The sequence below is a fragment of the Aspergillus terreus genome, genomic scaffold (genome assembly GCF_000149615.1).
Source record: "Aspergillus terreus NIH2624 scaffold_5 genomic scaffold, whole genome shotgun sequence".
NCBI classification, from domain to species: domain Eukaryota; kingdom Fungi; phylum Ascomycota; class Eurotiomycetes; order Eurotiales; family Aspergillaceae; genus Aspergillus; species Aspergillus terreus.
Window position 1 is genome coordinate 359,014 of NT_165928.1, and position 20,728 is coordinate 379,741.

The following is a 20,728-nucleotide window of genomic DNA, read 5'->3' on the forward strand; positions in this document are numbered from 1 at the left end:
ACCAATTATGGGGATGTTGTTCACAGTTGTCTGTTCTGGTCAGGTAAGAATTCTCTGTGCCTTGATGATAAGATCTATGAAGAGAGGGTGTTTGATATGGTTATGTCTCCTTTGCTTGAAGATCTGTTGTACTTCGAGGGGGTTCATGCCATTTGACGGTGTTTGCCTTGTACATGATCCTAGTACCTTACCTGCAACTTAGGTACTATATAAAACCGTCAAGAAGACCTAACCACAATCGCGGTCTCTGTCTCACTCCCGCATGTATGCAGCAAACTAGGAGGCACACAAACATTCTCTCATTCCCACCCGACCGATAATGTTGACCCGTAGCAAACTATGTATCAATGCGACTCGTCCAGCCTAACATGGGGAAGCATCATCCCACCTTATGCGTAGGTGCTTATGAACTCATGTGAACGTGCTCGGTCCGCTTCGTCTCATATGACTGGCGTTCATAATACTAGACAATTTGACCGAGCCATGGGAACAACCATCGGCCGAAAGACTCACATCCTACCCCATGGGGATTCCCACAGTCATCCCATTATGTCATGCATCGGTCGCGAGGACACTAAATGCTTTAGCAGCCATCACGATGGCGAGTCGCTTCGAGTTGCGGAGAAGATCTATTACAAACGCGGGATGTTGCCCTCTCCCCACTGCATTTCCTCACGCTGAGGTCATGCTTTAATATCGATGCATCCACGCGATTCGATCCAGGACCGCTGTTGTCATTCTGTCCCGTCCTCCCGTCCTTGATGCTGGAGAGGCCTTTGCGGTGGCTTTAGGGTCGTTAGCGTAGGTGCCGAGATTGACACTCTCGTGATATTAAGTCTAAATCCTGACCGGGGGAGGGGGGCGAGGGTCCAGCATGTAAGCATGGATCAGTGGTAGCGGCCGCATTAGTGGCTTGTCTTCCCTCCCACCCCAGCATCAGCCGCGACAAAGAAAACCAGGGTGGTATCAGACTTTGGCTAGTCCTAGTCTGCCCCATCGCGATCTCGACGAGATGTCCACGAGCACGGCTGACCAACCGGCTCGGATCGAGTTGTACTACAGCCCTCCGCCGCCACAGCGGGATGGAGATTAATCTTGTCGACCTGACCGTCTCGCCCGTTACCCCTCATCTGAGGTCATTTTAGCGCATATGGCTGGATGATGAGCGGAGAGAAAGAGGAGAGGCTCAACCTCTCGCTGCTGGAGTCAGTGATTTGCATGAGGTCATTAGCCAAGGATGACGTGCTTCGTCAGTACTGGCACCTCAGCTCGTCGTGACCCATCATCGGCTGCACGGACCAGCCCATCAGGCGGTGATTTCGAGTTGGTCTATACTAGTACAGTAGTGCTGAACATGCTGCATATAGCCCGTCTAGGCATTTCACGGCAGGATAAGCGAGGATATATTGCTTTCAATACGAGGCGTTGGGGGGCTGAGCCGTCCGGCCGTGGATGCAGGGTATATCCTATGTGGCAGCTCGGGACGATTTACCCCGTAGTATACAAGCGGGCTGGCGGGAGGTTACATTAAACGCCATGTCATACAACAGGAATGAGAACTATTCCCCGGTCGATGGCACCCCATCCGTGTGGCAACACGTGCAGAGTTACCACCACTGGCGATTTGCTTTTTGTTGTCACACATGCGCTGCGGAGAGAGATAAACTAGCGAGAGACGACGGTCCAGTCAGAACCCAACGCGGGCGATGCCGACCGAGCTAGTGTCTCTCCTACGGGTGCAGCGATCGCATGGGGGCCCTGGGGGAGATCACGCCTCATGTCTCCATCCCCATGGCTAGGTCATCCCCCTTGGGTACAGGACTGCCTCCTAGATCGGGCAGAGGGAGAAGGGGTCGCGTCCAGATACCTCGAGGGAACAGGGCGTGGGATGGATGCAAGGATACCTGGGCGTCCTTCCGGACCGAGTAAAGCTCCTTTATCCCGTGTTCTGACATATGCGAGAGCCAGTTGTTCGTGTTGAGTCGGCTGTATACTCCGCAGTGTACTGCGGGATACCCAGCCTATGACCTAATAGGAAAATCCTTTTCAGATCGCACCGAAAGTAAGACAGGACAGTGGTGTAGCTGGATGAATCATGCCAACATGTTATTGGAGCCACGATCAAGGCAGATGAACCCGACGGTGCATGAGGTACTAATCACATCATGTGTTGACAGACAAACAGAAGCGTGGATCGCCTGATTTGCGCTGGGAACAAGCCCTAAAGCCCGATGCGGAACAGCGCCGGCAAGACCACCCGCTTGGAGTGGAGTTAGCCGGTTGAGCCAAGCCCAAGGATCCAAGATCTTTGTATTTATTTTTATTTCCTGATTATAACTCACTAGGTATGTAGGTAGTTACAGGTTTACTTGCAAATATCGGTCAAGACTGACTAGCCCGCTCCATATTAATCCCTCTAGCTCATGCATGTGCTCCGCCCGCTCATTAATAGTAACTAACTAACTGACTATTGCGGAGATTAAGTAATCGGCTGTGGATAGTACCGAGATCATTAAGATCATCACCATAGCTTCTGCCTTATAGTCGATCCCGTCGGACTATCAATGGCATTCGTTTATGCTTTTCCCCAGGTAAATAGTCCTCTGCACAGTGCAAGGAGGCTGAGACTCCCCAAAGTTCAGAAAAACCTACGAGATTCTCGCCAAATCTTACCGATCAGATTTTAGACTCTCTTAGTGCGTGGCCCATCAGCCTATGCAACTTGATGCTCTAGTGGTTAATATCAGCGACGATTATCATTCACTGCCTCGCTGACTCTGTCGTGTGGTCCGCTCACACCTAGACCGCGGTCAGTAGCGGGTCCTTCATCGGGCGAAGATCAGCCCCCTGCTAGACAAGCCACAGGGCTTGTTTACAGGTAGCTCGGAGGTGATAGGGATACTCCTTCTCCTCCCCATTGTCAACATTCGAGTGTCCCTTGGCTTCAGAGAAAATACAGACGAACGTAATAGCGTCTTCCGTATCTCTAAGCACGCCATGCATCGACGCGTCACGATGGGCCTATGATGGGGATATCCCTTACTCCGTAGACTGGATCCAAGGCCTCCTGGCCCCGAAATTCTCCCGGTGACAATGAATGTTCCTTGCGCCTTTGTTTGCCTTTGCCTTTGCGTCGCTCCCACTGCCCCTGCATTGGGGGTTTGTAACCCCCGTCATTGGCCGAGACCTTTCACTGCTCCTGTCCACTTGCGATCTTGCACAAATCCATCTGGCTGCAACGGCTAGCGTGTGACCTGTCCGGGGGGGGGGGGGTAGGTTTCCTTTTGCTCTGTGGGCTGGGCAATGCCTCCCCTGTACTTCTTGGGCTCGCCCAGTCCGCCAGCCGATTCTCTATAAATTGCCCTGCCTCGCCGCATGCCCATGCCTTTCTGAATATTCAAAGAGCATCGGCATTCCTAATTATCTTTATTTCTTTCCTCCCTCCTATACCTTTAATTCCTAATCTCCTTAATCATGTATCGGAGTACGCTCCTCTTCCTGTTCATAGCCTTGGTGAATGCCTTTGCCAACCCCGGTCCTTGTACTGGCGACTGCTGGACGCATGATCCCGGTCTCTACCAGAGAAAGTCCGACGGCAGATACTTCCGCTTTGCTACCGGCGGTGGTATTCACATCTCGTCAGCTCCTGCGATTGTAGGGCCCTGGGAGGACAACGGTTTCGCTCTTCCGAACGGTTCGAAGATCAACCATGCCGGCAACGACAACCTCTGGGTATGTACTCAGCCCATGGAAATATACATGGTCACACTAACAACCGCCAGGCCCCTGATGTGCACTATCAGGAAAACACCAAGAAGTACTACATGTACTACTCCGTGTCCGTGCTGGGCAAGAAAGACTCGGTGATTGGCGTGGCCAGCTCCGACACCATGGAGGTGGGCTCCTGGACGGACCACGGCTCCATTGGCCTCAACACCAGCAACAACCCCCCCTACAACACCATCGACGCCAACTGGATCCGCATCGACGGCGCCCCGGCCCTCAACTTCGGCTCGTACTGGCAGGGTATCTTCCAGGTGCCGCTGAAGAACCCCTTCGAACTCGCCGAGATTGCGCCGCACCAGATCGCCTGGAACGCCAGCCTCAATCACCGCATCGAGGCCGCCTTCGAATTCAAGCACGGCAACTACTACTACCTGACCTTCTCCTCTGGCCTCGGCGGCAACTACGACGTGAACTTGCCCGCGCAAGGCGAGGAGTATAGCATTCACGTGTGCCGCTCGGAGGGTGGCCGAAACAACTTTGTAAGCTGCCTTGATGGAATGCAGATCATTGAAACCACGCATGCTAATCCTTCCAGGTCGACAAGTCGGGTCGCTCGTGCCGCGAGAGCGGCGGCACCACATTGTTGGCGAGCCACGGGAATGTGTACGCCCCGGGCGGACAGTAAGTGCTCCCCGCGGCCCGAGAATCGGGCGCCCCGGTCCAGACCGCAGCCACTAACGCTATGCTTCTAGGGGCATCGTCGAGGACAAGAACCTCGGTCAGGTCCTGTACTACCACTACGCCGACAAGACCAAGGGCCTGGCCAAGACGGACTACCAGTTCGGCTGGAACCGCCTCAACTGGGTGGACGGCTGGCCTTCTGTATAGGGTGCCGATATTTCGTGCAGATAGTTTATACCCTGGTGTTCCGGTTGGAACTGACTATATATACCTGATACCATGTTTAATTCGTTCGCTAGAGAGACCGTTGGGTCGATTGCATTCGCTATAGATATGGTTATATGCATTTAATTCTTTAAATTTGCTATTTTACCTTGGCAGCATCGTAATATAATTCGGCTGTAGAAGTAAATAATCTACATACAAAGGTGATTCAGCGATCCGATGAACTGAATCCTGCATGCGCGAACCCGGAGATTACAGTGAGACTTTACATTCTCCATGTGCAGTGACACTCGAGATATGCGCCTTATCTCAACCTCCTCACAATTCCCTCGCCGCATACCGACTTGAGACAATAAACAACCCTTTACGGAACAGCCTCAACGCATGCCCTTACGCAGTAAGCTTTCCTGCCAAAGCATGTGGCAATATGACTGCCTGGTGTGGCTTTCGGCTTGAACAGGTCCATACCAGCATCAACCCCCGTCCTTCTTCATACGCTTAGCCAAAAGAAGGCACAAAAAGTACCTAACAACATCAGCTACACAGTACCCCTGAGACATTATGTCGTAATAAAGTGTCCGACCTCTATGCGGCCACCCCTGATCGACGGCTAATCAGCTGCGCGAGCAAACCGTCCGCGTCAGCTCGAAATGCGCAGATTGGTGCTCGCCGCCGGGCCGGAGCCACCGTCTGCGCGGCGCGGTGTGCCGGCGAACTGCGTCCTATTGGCCTCGGATGCTTCGTTCCTGAATATCACGACGTTATCGGGAGTTTTTGATGCGGGTGCTGGTTGGTCGGAATGGGGAGGAGGTAAGGGGGGCTGGATGCAGGTACAGGAGGCTTATCGGGCTGTCTGTCTTGGATATGACATGCGTAACTATTGCTTTATTCACGCTGTATGTACGTATGTATTCCTACTAAGGTAGTCCTGGGCTTTGGGAGTATGGGCATTGTTTTGGGTTTGGAATTGCCGTGGAAAGACTTGTTCTCTTAATACTATGTAGTATAGCACGGTCTTACTGAGAACTGTAGATACGTCTTGCGATCGCCTGAATACTTACCGTTAAACCCACACTCCGTTGGCAACAAATGTATCAGACCAAGGAAGGCGATGTGCATGTTTCAATCTCTCAGCCTGGGCAATTGTATACCGAGTATGCTGCATTCCGGCGTTTGATGTCGTGCATGTTTGTGTTGATCCGCAAAGGGATGAACAATTCGAGGCCAATAAATATTCCAATTTATTCCCTCATACTATCTAGAATGTCACAATGAAACACTACATTCCGGTTGAAAGTCAATGGCTTTGTCTTGTGTTGATTTAGTAGGTCCTACGGGTAGCCTAGAAGGAATGTCCCCTGTAGGGCTTGCTGCATACCTCGGATGTTCAGTACCTACAGAGTACAGTAGAGAAATGTCACGTAGTATTCAACATCATCATTCCTCGATAATTCCCACAAAAACAATAATATGAACCATAGCTGGAGCTCAATACTCCGTAGATCTAAGCCCCCCCGGCAAGAAATGCCGAAATTGTTCATATATTAGAGTTCCATGATCAGCCATATACCAGGTAGAGGGCCATTATCCTGGTATTCATTGGCGTTTCAGGTTGCTGGATTCGCCGATTCCAGCAAGGGATGTCCAGCTATAGTTTGGGATGTGATATGTGGTCTTCCATGTGTTTGGTGCACTAGCAGCCTCGGCGGGTTAGTGAACGGCGATCCCGCCAGTAGTTCCCGTCATTCTAGAATGCTTAATCTTGGCAGAGTAGGCCATGTTATTGTTAGGTTCACAACAACAATAATAATGTAGGAAGACAGAGATGGGTATATAGCAGCAGTTATTCCCGCACATTAATTAGCTTGAAAAAACCTTATGGACAGAGCTTGATGGGAATGAAAACAACTGTCGTTCTTGGTCAATGTCTATATCCAGCATGACTCAAGTCAAATACCTCCCATTCAGATCAACTATCGATATTATATTCCTCACATCTCTGGGTAAATGGGCTTCTTGTCACTTGACCAACTTGAACCCTAGATAGGACCTCTTTTGACAATTCGTAGTGGGAGATGGTAGGCAGAAGTAGGCAGAAGCCAGTCACCTGATGCGGCTTGTTTACATCTTCCCGATCGGGAAATCGGACTGGATCTCTAACGCGTCGAGGTCTCACTCTTGTTTTGATAACCCGCACGGTCCATCCAAATGCAGTAGTCTGTTTGTTTGATCCCATTATCGATAAATTCTATCTTATCCGCCAGGGATCAGCAACATTCTTCATCCATGACGCCTTTTAGATCCTGAACGTGGTACAACTGTCCAATACTATATCCCATCTAGTACACTAGCCCTGATCGCCATCATGGAGACAAGGCAGGCGAGGAAGAGACGGACCAGCTCCCTCTCCACCCAAGCACCTCGCTCACCAGCCGCCTGCAGAACGACTCGACAGTCCGCCGCAGCGTCTCCCGCCTCGTCTTGCAAAACTCCCCGCCAACCAAGGAAGAAGGTTCGCTTCTCCGACCCCGGTCCGCAGCTGCAAAATGGCCCAGACTACTCTACGGGATTGACGCCGGTGATGCTGCGCACGTCGTTTGAGGAGCCCGCCGATGCAGAGGGGACGCCCCAGACGCCCAGCAAACGGCTGCGACGGCGTTCCGCGCCGCTTCCGCGATCGCGTGTCTCGCTCGATCCGCTGTGGCCGGCGCGGCTGCCCTCGCCAGAGCGAGTCGTGCAGTTCACGCCGCTGCGGCAGATTCTCGACTCGCGGACGCAGCGGCGAATCCGCAGAGTGGGACTCAGCGATGAGATCAACCAGCTCCAGCGCGAGAAGCGCGATACTGCGCAGTATGAAAAGACGCTGCAGTCTTTGCTTCGCGAACGAGACGCGCTGCGCCATCAGCTCGAGCTGGCCAAGCATAATCGGCTGCCTCAGAGTCCTGCGTGCAGCGAGGACATGCCATGGGTGCCGCCCCAAGCGCGCATTGAGAATTTGGAACACGAGAACAGCAAGCTTAGAGAAGAGTTGTCGTTCTCGTCTGTTCATAGTGCTTTAAATCAATCCGATGTGGCGAGCACAGAGGCCGATACTATCATTCTCAACGACAGTGCTTTCGACGGGAGTACGATGCTCATTTCGAACTCGCCTGATATGCGCGGGCTGAGTGGACATCCGCCATCTATTCCCGATGACATGTCTTTGCTGGACCATGGAATTCCAAATCCTGATGTGTGCTTTGGACGCGATCAGGATGCAGACGCTATCGCTCTGTCAGCGGACCTGGAAGCCGCAAAATCAGAGAAGAAAGAGCTGTTCAATTCATTTCGAAGTCGTCTCTCTGCATTCGTGGGTACACCTCTTGAGAGTCATTTGCGACAGTCATCTCCGCCTCCAGACTTTCTCGAGCGCTTTCTACCGACTCTCACAGAGGTCCTCACTCGTGCTTCGGATGCTACCAGCGCACTATCTACAGTCCAACAAGAGCTGCGCGACCTAGGGTTCTCGGGCAGTAATGTCGACGAGATAATCGCTCAAATGCGCGATCGTTTTCGCTGGGCGCGTCTTCGACTTGAACGTGCCGTTCCCGGTGAGACGCCCAGCGCGAGCTTGCACAACGGAAATAGCACCCTCAGCGCTCTTGTGGCGCGGGTCGAGCTACTCGTCCAGAGCTTAGACGAAGAGCAGAAGATGCACGAGGCAGCGGTCGGCCGTGAAAGGACCTTGCGTGGACACTTCAACGCTGCGCTGGCGCGATACGAGACTGCGGCGAAGAAAGTCCAGGATCTCGAGGAGTCGATTTCGTCCTCCGCGCGCGACATGCTGCATACGAGAATGCGGATGCAAGAACTCGAAAACGAAGGCAAAGAACAAGCCGTTGGGATTGACAGATTGAATGCAGCACTTACCACGTACCGCACCGAAGTGACGAACTTGGAGACCCTCATTACCGAGCTGGAGGAGAACCACCGCCAGCAGGTATCCCAGCTGAAAAGCCAGATCGACGAAGAGGAAAAGGCTCGTCATGCAGCTGAGTTGAGTGCTACCGAGCGAGAGGCACGCATTCACGAACTGGAGGAGACCGTCGAAAATAACCGATTCTCCGTGTGCGACTTGACCGCAAAGGTCGAACTTCTCGAGAAGGAGCGCCAAAAGGCCGTCGAAGGTCTAGAGAAACAAGCGATGGAACAACAACAGGAGATAGGAGTGATGAATGTCCGCGTGTCAGAACTGACTACGTCGCTGGAAGCCGCCAAATCGGAGGCTGAGAAACTTCGTCTGAGTAACTCGGGACTCGAAGAGCAGCTGCGCTTGGAAATCAGAGCTCGGGATAGCTTGTTAGACCGGTGGGCTGCGGACCAGGCGCGGTCATTCGCCTACATGAAGGAAACGGTCAATGCGGAGCGGCGAAAGGCAAAGGTGCGCTCGGCCAATTGGCAGATGAAGTCGGACGAGCTGCAGTCCGACGATGTCCACGCCGGCAGTGAGCCCATAACTCCTGTTAGCATGACGCGGTTCGTCGACGTGGAAGTCGGTCGCGGTAAACATCGCCGGCGACTAGACAGTGGAATTGGCATCCTCACGGACGACTTGCTGGCAGAAGACGTGGAAGAGACAGGCGAGATTCCGCCTTCTGACCCCGCTGATCTATAACATTCTTTGGACAGTGTTTCTTTTGTTGTGTACTATATCTTTCCCTTGCATTGTATTTTCTTAGTTTATTATCGATAGAGTGAAGTTTGGTAGTGATAAGGTTGTCGGTACGAACCAGGGTTTCTCGCGATGACGTCGACGCTCGCATGAGGTCATCAATATAAGTTCCATCCGCTCTGAAGTCCATCAAGACGCCATTGACACACCTATATACCCTAACTGGATCTATAATCTCCTCATATTACAGCAGAATGACCGGGCAACCCGCCGAACTCAAGTACCGCCTCAAAGTGACGGCGGGCACGCAATATGACCCAGCAACGCACCAGCTAGTCCCCGTAAACGAAGAGCAGTCGATGCGCATCGAAAACGAGCACGCCATCATCAGCCTCTGCGTCCGCATCCAGGACTACACAGGCTACCCGGACGACTCGCCCAAGACAAGCCCCTACTTCTCGCACCCCCTTCACCAATCCGACCAGTACTCCATCTCCTTCGCGATCGTCTTCAAGCACCCCGTCAACGGGAAGGACCTCATCTTCGGCAACGACTTCGACCGGCCCATCCGCGACCGTCTGCCGCCGGGGTTCAACGCCGCCCTGCGTCTGGTGCAGTGGACCATCGACCCGACGCTGGACGGCGACGCCTACGCCGACCGGCCGTACCTGTTCAGCCCGGCGTTGTCGTCGTGGAACCAGTTCCGGGTTGGGGAGAAGATCAAGCGGGATCATGAGGTGCCGACACTGCATGGGACGGTCGTGGAGGAGGGGGCCGATGGGGATGGGGTGGAGGTGAGGCAGGGGCTCGGCGTGGGGGAGAGTGTCGAGCAGCGGCGCAAGTTCTTCCAGTCCGAGGCGAACCGCGAGGCGTTTGTGTTTGAGGAGGGGAGGACGTACTGGGTGGATTTTGGGAATCCGTATCTGGGGTTTAATGGTGGGTTGTGCGTTGACTTTGTGTTGTAAGGTTGAGCGCTGATGAAGGCAGATTTCTCGCTACGGCTCCCCGGGTTTAATATCAATGCGCTGCATTATGCCGACGAGGAGCACCATTATCTCCGGTATGTGCTGAAGAACCGCGAGACGGATGATGTGTATCTTGTGGTACTGTTTATGCTTGTCTGCCAGGGGACGGATGATGAGCCGGAGCACCGGGAGTGGACGCAGCGTGCCAAAGAGAAAAATAAGGAGACGCATGAGCGGAATGAGGGCAAGCTGGGGCGCTTTGAATGGGAGCCAGAGCCGTCGGCGGACGATGTTGAGTGAGATGTTTAAATCAATGGAGAGATGGGAAGAATTCAAGACGCAGGTAGTCATGGTTTATTTAGATATACAGTCGCTCTATACAAGCATCACACAGTTCGCAATAAGACATCCGCTTTTACGTAACGACCTCTAAAGTCTCTTCAGGACATCGTCGAGAACCTGCTGGGTGGTAGCCTTTCCGCCCATGTCAGGGGAGAGGTACTTGCCCTCGTCGAGGTTGGCATCGACAGCGGTGTAGATCTTGGCGGCGGCGTTCTCTTCGCCAAGGAACTCCAGCATCAGGGCGACACTGCGCAGGGTAGCGATGGGGTTGGCAATGCCCTTGCCCTCGATGTCGGGGGCGGAGCCGTGGCAAGGCTCACCGATGGCAAAGCCGTCACCGACGTTGGCGCTGGGCACCAGACCCAGACTGCCGACCAGGGCGGCAGCGCCGTCGGACAGAATGTCACCGTAGAGATTGGGGGCGACAATCACATCATAGTACTCGGGCTGACGGAAGAGCTTGTAGACCATGGAGTCGACGATCTGCTCCTCGACCTCGACGGAGGAGAAGCGGTCGGCGGAGAGGGCCTTGCGGGCGGTCTCACGGAAGAGACCGTCGGTCTGCGACAGAACGTTGGACTTGTGGGTGATAGTAACCATGGGTTTGGAGCGGAGGCCGGGGGTGGCGGCAACGTCGCGGATCTTCTGACGGCGCAGAGCGATCTCACCAGCGATGGTGGAGATGCGGGAGGAAGCGTTCTCGGAGATGCGCTTGATGGCCTCGGCCACCTTGCCGTTGGGGGTGTCCTTGGTCTGCTCCTCCTTCACATAGAGGTCCTCAGTGTTCTCCCGGACGATGACCAGATCGATAGGGTTGCCCTTGCTGTCGCCGCTGGTAGTCTTGACTGGACGGACGTTGGCGTACAGGTCGAGCTTCTTGCGGAGAGCGACAATGGGGGAGGAGTAGCCAGCGACCTTGGTGCTAGGGGAGCTGGAGATGACACGTTTAGAATGCAGAAGACAATCAGTATGGTTTCACTTTACCTGACGGCTCCGAAAAGAGCTCCATCGCACTCCTTTTTCAAGATCTCAACGGTCTTGTCAGGGAGAGCGGTACCGGTGCGCTTGAAGGTGTCGAAACCGGCATCCAGGTCAACGAAGCTGAACTTCAGGTTGAGAGAGGAGGGAAGGGATTCCAGCAGACGGCGACCAGCCTAACGAACCGCATGGTTAGCATTGACCTTCAATTGTCATGTGGAGGAAATCCGGGGTTGGACGTTCTCCATACCGGAATGACCTCCCGTCCGATACCGTCACCGGGGATGAGACCTAGAATGGGAGAATGTCAGCTACAGTTTACTTTGATCGGAAAAGGAGCCAATTGACCTATGCGAAGCGTCCTAGCAGCAGCCATTGCGCAATAATGTCGACTGGGAGTGAACTGGACAGAGAAAAAGGTCTCCCCGACAATCGGAGCAAGAGGAAATCCAACGGCCCGGATCAACGTGGCTCCGGCGGTAATAGCCGGGTGTGTCTTTACCATTGTTCGCCTCGTCCTTCTGATCTACGGAATACCTACGGAGTACGTGTATATTCCCTATGGTGGACACAATAAACGTGCTATTGGAACTGCCCTTGGTCGGTACTGATAACTTAACAGATAATCTAGCCAGCATGCGAAGACTGAGCCCGTATGCCATGGACTGCCCTGTAAGATCCGTCAACCTGCAAAGGAATGTAAGCTTGGAGTCTTGTGGAGGAGTATATATATGGACGTGTAGACTGCTTACAGATTCTACAAGCTCATCTATTAGAAATACTTTGTAGAATGAGCAGCAACTGGACTTAGTGCACTTAAATGCTGGTGTTGGTTGTTATTTCAAAGGTCTGTTTATGTCCAAACATAGGATAGTTCGAATATATCCAATTTTAATTGTATCTCACCTGTCTGTTGTATATTGAATGTTAAAATATTGTCCGATCGTCTAAACAATAAGCATCTGTGGGAGCTATATTGATCTGCTATTTAAGGTAAGAGATGCTATGTAGGTACTGAGGTGCTGGGGCAAGCATATGTTGTGGACTCTTCTTTAAGGACTCAAAAGAGCGTCCATAGTGGCCAACTTACCTTATTGCCAATAATCCATACAATGGTCTTCTCTAGATTCATTGACATATAGTTCTCAATATTCTGCTATGCAGCAAAGAATAATGTAAGGGCAGGTGACAGTCTTCTGGACGTTATCCTTGAATAAGGCAGAAGAGCTATTATACAGAGTTGTTAACTGACTGTACATGCAATTGCAGAACATCTGATATAGTACCTTATTCCCTTATTAAAGTTTTCAATACATCTGTGACGTAACAATGAACAATAAGCAAAAGGAACACCCTGTATAAGAAGCTTAACCCTCTCCTATCTCCTCAAAAGCGAAAAGCCTCCCCCTACACTTTATCACGCAAGACTGCTCGAAGGAAACCCTCGCTTCTCAGCCACTATGAACCCACAACTCGGGGATATAGTCCTCAAAAAGCTTGAAGGCACTGAGCTCACTGCGGGAGCTAATGTTTATCACCTGGACACCCTGGTCTCGGAGAAAAGGGATGACCAGTTTGCTGAGAGAAGGGCCGTTTTCTACGCCACCAGGGGTACAGACAACATTGATGCGGTTGTGAAGGTTCGCGTCCAGTGAGTGACTCATTCCTCCCTTCAAAGCTTAGACTGAGGCCCACGATGGTCTAACTCATTGATCCTGAAGGAGGGATCCCGTCTTGTTGTTGCCTGATGAGCGTCAAGACAATATCGAATGGGCCAAAAGGGTCTTCCAGGATGAGGTCCGTGCTATTCGCAATTTGCAGTCGATTGAAGGGTTGCCCACTCTACTTGATAATGGCGTTAAGACGCAGGGGCCTGCGTACGAATATCCTGGAGGTTACATGAATTGTATCGCAATGTCTAGAGTTCGCGGAAAGCCTGCCCTAGATTATTTGGACCTGATAGAGTGGGAAGGCTCACATATCAAGCGCGAGGTCACTCGTATCCTCGAGTAAGTTTGAATACTTGGACGAAAGGTTTTGCGTTCACTCAACTATTTTCGCAGGCAAGCTCGCCTCAGAGGCTGGTATATGTTTGAAGGCTTTCCGGAAAAGATTCTCTATGAGCGTGCAACCGGGGCTGTGTAAGAGACCTTTCGTCGTCCAACCGCATCTAGAAACTCGCTGACTCGAACTGTAGGTCCGTGACCTGTCTAGCACATTGCGCAGATATGCCTAAGGAGGAAAGTAACGAGTTCACCGAAAATTCAGGCGTAGTTCATCAGTTTGGGCAAGATATATGGTGGACCTAGTGGCATGATGCCTTTTGCGAAAGCAGGTGAATGGTAGCAAAGGTCAACATGTGAAATCATCTGGGAGTTATGGGAAATGGCACTGTCAGTCTGTACTTCAGATTTGACGCGTGGAGCACGCCTGTCCCTATGACAGCTTGCTTGTCGCTTGTTTACTCCAGAAGTGCCTTTAAACTTTCGGTTTTACTGATATATCTTATTCATGAATATCTTGAGTTCTGAATTTGAGGTTAACTTGAACTAATTTTGGGGTTCTGTTAACCCTAGTGAAACTCTGAGAACGAAAAGGCAATTGTCTTTAATGCTAGTTTCATATGACTGCGATAACGACCCCCGCCGCTTTACAGGGAGCCACAACCATAGTACCTAGATACCTACTAGGTAGTTCCCACGACCGTTCTTGTCACTTCTGGTAGTCATTTCACATGCGTCATGAATAATCATTGCATTAAGGTAGGTACGGCCTGAATGATATAGGAAGAACACTATTTCCTCTAGCCAAAAGGCTCACACATTCTAAACTCCGGGGAACGCCTTGGCTCAGAACTATCTGCATGCTATATTCCACGCCGACGTTCTACTAGTAAAATTTTATGATGTCATGCAGTCAGTTTAGAGGAAAGCGCAAAGCTCAAAGGCTTGATCGATTGAGTGGTACAGATTCAGATGGTAGAAGTATTGTTTGAGTCCAAGCCGAGTGGTAGCTGTCATACATCAACCCGTTGTTCTAGTCAGACAACACCCGTGAAAGATCCCAAATACTACGCGTCTAATTATGGTCATGGCTCCTTGTGCATGGTGATGATGTATATGCCGGTGACATGATGGTAGTAGCAATGCGGATATCCTCAGAGCCAGCAACTGTGGCACATCTCTGGTACGAATTCAAAAATCGACTGTTTCATAATGAACAACCGCTGGACTTGGAACATACTTCTTCAATATAGTGGAACGTCTTATCTCCAGGCCGTAAGTCCGGCCATGTACTACTGTGTGCGTCATCTACCTTAGCAAGCCCCAGTGTTGTCTCTGTATCATAGGCTTCGTGCGTCTATTGTTTGAGCCGAAGCATCGGACTGTAGAAAGCCCGAGATAAACGTTGCACTTGGATCGAGTTTGCCGTTTCAGACCAGGATGACTTGGTCTATCAATCTCAATGTTCTCGCCATATAAATACCTCATACGGATCAGAGACCTTTCAATTGTTATCGAGCACCATTAAAGCCTTCAACCTCACCTCACATACTTTCAAGCTCTCAAATTTTCAAATCAAAACGCCTTCTTCTTGTTCACCATGCGCTACACCGCCGTCCTCTCGTTTCTTCTCGTCGGACTGAGCCCGCTTTCTCACGCGGCCCCGTCCAGAGCAGACGCCCGTACGTATTTGTGCTCGAAACGAACGACTTCCGACTCACCAGGATATAGGCTCTATGCGCCCAGCGGGCCAAGCGGTCAAAATGGACGAAAGACATCTCCCCTGGATGGGCGACGACGAGGGAGAAGAAGGCCCTGAGGGGCCCGGAATTGGACGACTCCTGCCTCTTTTGCCCCTGCTCGGGGGCGAGGAGGAGGATGATAACAACAACAGTACTGGAATAACCCACTGGCCGTTCCCCGGAGATGAGGATCAAGAAGACGGTGACCTTCTGTCAGGAAAACGTCACTTCCCATGGATGGGCGATGATGAGGAGACTGGACCGGGCAATGAGAACGGCATGTAGACTTCTCGCAAGCAAGCCTGAGGGTTCGTGGAATTGTGGGTTATATTCCCATCATCTCCGGGTCCTCTCTACCTACTGTGTCTAGAGGAGTTGTTGTACGGTATTTTAGATTAGTGATAGAAGTGGAGGTGAGAAGATCTGTGGTCCAGCACAGGACTAGAGATATATATCTGGTAGGAACATGGTGAACATTGTTGGGGATACATGCTACAGAACAAGAGCTTTCCAGGCTACTACAATTTCTATCATGAATCCATTTACCAGGATCGTAGCTATTCCGGCCATCTCCGCCTGGTCGTGTATACCGAGTCGGTAGTTAGTGCTGATCCACCTCCGTAGACGGAGAATGGCCATCATGGTGATGTAACGATCAGCCACACTCTGGCCGATATTTTTTTTATGGTAATAAATCCAAGAGAACCTTGGAATAAAATTCACAAGGGATACTATTGCAAGGAGTCGAAGACAGGGTCAATTATCCTGGTTGAGGTGGCCATGGTCAATAGTGGATGGGACCATTATTGATATTCTTCCTGTTTGGTGAACCGAGGTGTATAGCAAACGGTGATGGAAATGCCACATCAACCACTCTGGTCCAAATAGAATTTCCAGGAACCTGGACCGGCGAGACCAAATCAGAACCGAGCGAGAGAAATGAGGATGCTCGATGAAACTACTCTGGAGTCCTCCTGGTGATTTACCTGAAGCCGCGGATCCGCCCGCTGCCCCTGAAGGGTGCCTGAGGCCCACTTGTTGATTATTTGTCTCTTTCGCGCGCTCTCACTCTCTCACTTCCTCCCTTTCTCCTTCACTCTCTCCATTCACCGTCTATCTTCTTCTTCTCTCCTTTCCCATTGTTCCCATTATCGGTGGATCATGACCATTTTCATTGTCTCGCCCTACACCATCTGCCTCGGATAATGCACCCCTCATTTCGACTTTGTTGACTGCACTCACTCGTGTTGGTTCTCTCCGTGTCAACCACTGAAACTCGCCGCAGGGCTGGGGTGATATAAATACCCCAACCTCCCCAGAACTGCTGTACTTCACCCCAGTCAATAATTATCAGCTCAACTGTCAACCATCGTTGAATCGTCCCGAGTCATTTCGAACACGCAGAAAGACCGGATCGCCTGCATACCCCGTCGCATCCGCATTCTACCCCTCATCCTGCATACCGGACCGCTCTGCCCCTCGCTTCGCATACCGTACACCCTATCCCGCTTGACTAATACACTGAGTCACCGCCATGGATACCGGTGGCCATCCAGGCGTTCGTAGCCTGCTCGCCAAGTTCGAAACCCAACAGGCCAACACCACCTCTCCGCCCTCTCGCGGTAGATCCCCCGTTGGTTCCGATACCCCTGGCTCGACTAGGCCCTTGTCCAAGGTGCGCGCCAGCTTTATTGCGGTCGACGGCGCCGTGCAGTCAAGTCCTGTCTCAAGCCTGCGGAGAAGTGCCAGCACGCGGAGTGATAGCCCGGCTGCTCCCGTGCGCATGCGCAGCTTCAACTCCGATGAGATGGAAGACCCTGTGAAGACTCCCCTGGCGTCCACTCCACCAGGCAATGGCATCGACGCGACCTCCAACGCTAAGACTTCACCGAAGCCCGAAGAACCCGTTAAATCGCTGCAGTCGCCTATACGCGTGACCAAGGAAGCCTCGCCAACCGCGAAGGAAAACAAGTCCCCAACGCCCGCGCCAGCAAAAACCGCCACTGCAACTCCGAAGGAAAAGGCGCCTCCCGCGCCTGCCCCTAAGCCCTCGCCGGTGAAGCCGAAGACTGTAGCCAACAACATGGCGACCAAACCAGAAAACTCCGCGAAACCGGTCCGCTCCGCGAAGCCGGCTGCTGGCGCTACGGCTAAGGAACCAGCCCGTAAGCCAAGCCGCGCAGCTCTGAACACCGCATCCAAACCTACCACGCGACCGCCTCGCGCTTCAATGCCTGCTACGAACGCCACTAAATCAGCGCGTCTTCCATCGTCGGCGACCACGCCTAGCTTGTCCTCAACGGCTAAATCTGGTACCAACGCGGCCAAATCTGGTACCAACGGACCGACCCGCAAGCCTCCTGTCCAATCACGGACCAACAACTCCACGTCTTCTACTACTCGTAAGCCCTCTGCTCTCGCTTCCGTGGCAAACGAGCGTCCCAGCTCCCGTACGAGCAACAAGCCTGTGGACGAGGGCTTCTTGGCGCGCATGATGCGTCCTACTGCTAGCTCCGCGCGTAAGGTACATGACAAGGTGGAGCCCAAGAACCCATCGGGAACCAAAACCACACGGACTGCATCGAAGCCCGTCCCTAAGCCCACTTCCCGTTCTACCAAATCCAAGGCACAGACCTCTGCGGCGTCAGCACACTCCAAGGAAGAGTCTGTGGAGGTTCATTCGCCGGAGGCCTCTACTCAGGGTGACGTCCCGGTGAAGACTACCACGCCTACCTCCTCTCTTGGTCACGCTGGTACTGCTGAATGGGTTGAGCAGCATGCTATCCCTTCGGTCCCTGAAGAGGAAGTCTCCGCTCCCGAAGAAACCAAGGAGTCCGCCGGTCCCGAAGTGGCTACGGAATTGACCAACGATGCTCCTCAGGAGCCCGCTCCCTCTACCGAGGAGCCCAAGGACACTGTCCCAGTCGAGGATGCGGTGACGGAGGAGGCCAAGCCCGAGAACAATGGCATTCTGTCTGAAGCCGAACCGAAGCAGGAGATTATCCACGAGTCCGTCGAACCGGCCTCGGACCCTGCGCCTAAGCCTGAGAAGGTTGACGCTGTTGCTCAGCCACCCACTGAGGATGCTTCTGATAACGCCGCGTCCAAGCCTGAAGAGCTTACTGATGGCGTTGAGAAGCTGTCTCTCGCTTAGATGCTGCCCTACACTTTACCTTCTCTTCCCTTCTCCCATCCCCTTTTGTAACTTAGCAACTTTTATACCCTTGTTATACCCTGTTGAGTTTCATGCAACTGGATCTGTTTGTCTCTTGGGTCCGTGTTACAAACTTCTATTTTCCTTTCTTTCTTGCCAGCTGGGACATGATTCGACGGAACGTGTCCGGCGGCGTTGTGAGGCGACTCGCTGCACATTCTTGTCCTCGATCCCGGTTGGGGAACTCATACCGACCAAGCGTGTCGGAGCATTACCGGTGGAGTTGATTCAGGTTCAGCTGGGTTTAGCGTGGTCGCTGCATATTTTGCATATCCCGTGGTGGAGTCTTTAGGGTTATTCTGTTCTATTTCTTGGTTGTCTCGGCTGGATTTCGGTCATGGCTTGAGGTAGCCTTAGATATCTGGTTGGGTTGGATATTTAGCACTTCTACATAGTTGTATTCAACAATTTTGCAAGGATACATTCTCTGCCAGCACATGCTGCTCTACGCCAACGTAGTAACTTAACCGACTAACTAATAATGAGCCCAACCCAACAGCAAATACCAATCATATCTTCTTCTCCAACCTCTTCAAAAACTTATTCACACTATTCTCTACACGATGCGCCCGCTCCTCCAAACCCCGCGGCTTCTGCCCCGAATTCATCGCCTTCAGCGCATGTTTCTGGTGATACGAGTTCGCCTCCGCCTCCGTCGGCCGATACAGCTGACTATGAACCTCGTAGTCGCCGATGCCGGTGTGCGCGCGCGCCTGCGCCGGCGTATCATACGAGAAATTCGCGTACCCGCCCGGCGGCGGTGTCGGCTGCGACTGCTGTTGGTGCTGCTGGAGCTGCGGCGGGAGGGCGTAGGAGGTCTGCGGCTGAGCCTGGTACACCGGGGCAGAGGGGTCTTTTGGCGGCGGAGCGAAGGACATCGTCGTTCCCGTGGCTCCGGGAGTGGTACTACCTGCGCTTCCGCTGTTACCGGCGAGGAAGGACGGGGTGTAGGAGGGGACGCCGGCGGGGACGGTGGTCGGCGGGGGACTCTGGATGGAGGAAGTGGGGACGTGGAAGGCGGGGGGCAGGCCTGCGCTGGGCGGGGGCGAGGCGTAGCTCCCTGGCATGGCGTAAGGGAGGGACTGGGACGTCGTGGTGTAGTTGTTGTTGGTGGTGGTGAAGCTGGCGCGCTGCGGGGAGAAGGGGGCGCCTGGGGGCGCCGCGATGTCTGCGGCAGCGGCGGCGGCGAGACCGGTGCCATCTGCGCCGTCCATTGGGGGCGGAGGGGTCTTTTCGCGGTGCTTTATGGGTTCTGGCGCGGCGGGGGCGGCAGGGTTGTATGGGAGGGGAGCGGGGGTGTCATTTTGGTGTTGTTGGGCGCCTGGGGACCCGGTGATTGGGGGCGGCGGAGGGGGGATGGCGCTGGGTGTTGCGATGGAGGGAGAGGTTGATGCGGCGGGCTGGTGGTGCTGGGGGAACGATGCAGGCTCCGACTGGGAGTTGCGGGTTTGGCCGTTTTGGTAGGCCGGGTCTGCGATGGCGACGTGCTCGAGTTGTTGCACGACGGAGCTCACGTTGTGCTGCGCCGGGGGTGGGAATGGGTGTCGGTCTGATGCGACCTGCGCGGGGGCGAGGTGACGTTCGAGGAGGTCGAGGCATTGCGTTGCGTCGTCGAGCGTCCAGAAGTAGATGTCCAGCGTGTGGAGGCGCATGGGCTCGCCGGTGGTGCTGGGGAGATGCCATTCGTACGGGCTTGTCGGTGGCGGAGGAAAGGCTTGTGTGTTTGCGCCGTCCACAGTCAAGGTGCACAAGGTGGGAAACTTGGTGGAATGGGCGATGTGGACTTGATCCAGTGCTGGGATGGGTCAGTATACAACGCGGACGGTGAGAGTGCGACACTCACCCCCGTTGAAGGCGTCCTGGTCTGGAGAGCCAGGATTATTGGCGACCTCCAGTCTGGTCTTCCTCTGGCTCGCATTGTGATAGAGATAGAGATATGAGCCTTTATCGAAGCGGTGGTGAAGCGGCTTGGGTGTTGGGGCGGAGAAATAGTAGTGGATATCAGCAAATCTATGAGGAGTTAGAGCGGGGGCATCGATAGAGTCTTGGACTGCTTACACTGTGAGTATACGTTCTTCCCCAGACAATGGAGGCATAATGGCGATGGACCAGATCTAGAGTTGACGATGGTGACAGAGGAACGAAAGAAGATCGGGAGAGAGAGAAAGAGGGGAAAATCGGTGCATCTTGAGCGGTAGAGA

At 53.1% G+C, this 20,728-nt stretch overlaps 8 protein-coding genes across 8 annotated transcripts; 6 read left to right on the forward strand and 2 right to left on the reverse strand.

Moving 5' to 3' along the window:
• Positions 1-3,474: 3,474 nt before the first annotated feature.
• On the forward strand, positions 3,475-4,614 carry ATEG_03688 (arabinan endo-1,5-alpha-L-arabinosidase; the record flags this gene model as incomplete). The annotated part of the gene is made up of 4 exons (XM_001212866.1): positions 3,475-3,732; positions 3,783-4,265; positions 4,322-4,407; positions 4,479-4,614. 4 exons carry the CDS (start codon positions 3,475-3,477, stop codon positions 4,612-4,614), a joined length of 963 nt encoding a protein of 320 aa, XP_001212866.1.
• Positions 4,615-6,997: 2,383 nt separating this feature from the next.
• ATEG_03689 (uncharacterized protein) lies at positions 6,998-9,286 on the forward strand (the record flags this gene model as incomplete). The annotated part of the gene is made up of 1 exon (XM_001212867.1): positions 6,998-9,286. The coding sequence occupies one exon, from the start codon at positions 6,998-7,000 to the stop codon at positions 9,284-9,286; it is 2,289 nt and encodes a 762-aa protein (XP_001212867.1).
• A 251-nt stretch (positions 9,287-9,537) lies between these two features.
• ATEG_03690 (DUF1769 domain-containing protein) lies at positions 9,538-10,548 on the forward strand (the record flags this gene model as incomplete). The annotated part of the gene is made up of 2 exons (XM_001212868.1): positions 9,538-10,219; positions 10,271-10,548. 2 exons carry the CDS (start codon positions 9,538-9,540, stop codon positions 10,546-10,548), a joined length of 960 nt encoding a protein of 319 aa, XP_001212868.1.
• A 129-nt stretch (positions 10,549-10,677) lies between these two features.
• Positions 10,678-12,073, reverse strand: lysB (homoisocitrate dehydrogenase lysB; the record flags this gene model as incomplete). The annotated part of the gene is made up of 4 exons (XM_001212869.1): positions 10,678-11,521; positions 11,575-11,744; positions 11,819-11,859; positions 11,917-12,073. 4 exons carry the CDS (start codon positions 12,071-12,073, stop codon positions 10,678-10,680), a joined length of 1,212 nt encoding a protein of 403 aa, XP_001212869.1.
• Positions 12,074-13,028: 955 nt separating this feature from the next.
• ATEG_03692 (uncharacterized protein) lies at positions 13,029-13,877 on the forward strand (the record flags this gene model as incomplete). The annotated part of the gene is made up of 3 exons (XM_001212870.1): positions 13,029-13,219; positions 13,293-13,577; positions 13,766-13,877. 3 exons carry the CDS (start codon positions 13,029-13,031, stop codon positions 13,875-13,877), a joined length of 588 nt encoding a protein of 195 aa, XP_001212870.1.
• Positions 13,878-15,171: 1,294 nt separating this feature from the next.
• On the forward strand, positions 15,172-15,598 carry ATEG_03693 (uncharacterized protein; the record flags this gene model as incomplete). Its single annotated transcript, XM_001212871.1, has 2 exons — positions 15,172-15,253; positions 15,303-15,598. 2 exons carry the CDS (start codon positions 15,172-15,174, stop codon positions 15,596-15,598), a joined length of 378 nt encoding a protein of 125 aa, XP_001212871.1.
• Positions 15,599-16,847: 1,249 nt separating this feature from the next.
• ATEG_03694 (uncharacterized protein) lies at positions 16,848-18,112 on the forward strand (the record flags this gene model as incomplete). The annotated part of the gene is made up of 2 exons (XM_001212872.1): positions 16,848-18,057; positions 18,090-18,112. The coding sequence occupies 2 exons, from the start codon at positions 16,848-16,850 to the stop codon at positions 18,110-18,112; spliced, it is 1,233 nt and encodes a 410-aa protein (XP_001212872.1).
• A 924-nt stretch (positions 18,113-19,036) lies between these two features.
• Positions 19,037-20,623, reverse strand: ATEG_03695 (uncharacterized protein; the record flags this gene model as incomplete). The annotated part of the gene is made up of 3 exons (XM_001212873.1): positions 19,037-20,322; positions 20,371-20,537; positions 20,586-20,623. 3 exons carry the CDS (start codon positions 20,621-20,623, stop codon positions 19,037-19,039), a joined length of 1,491 nt encoding a protein of 496 aa, XP_001212873.1.
• Positions 20,624-20,728: the final 105 nt, after the last annotated feature.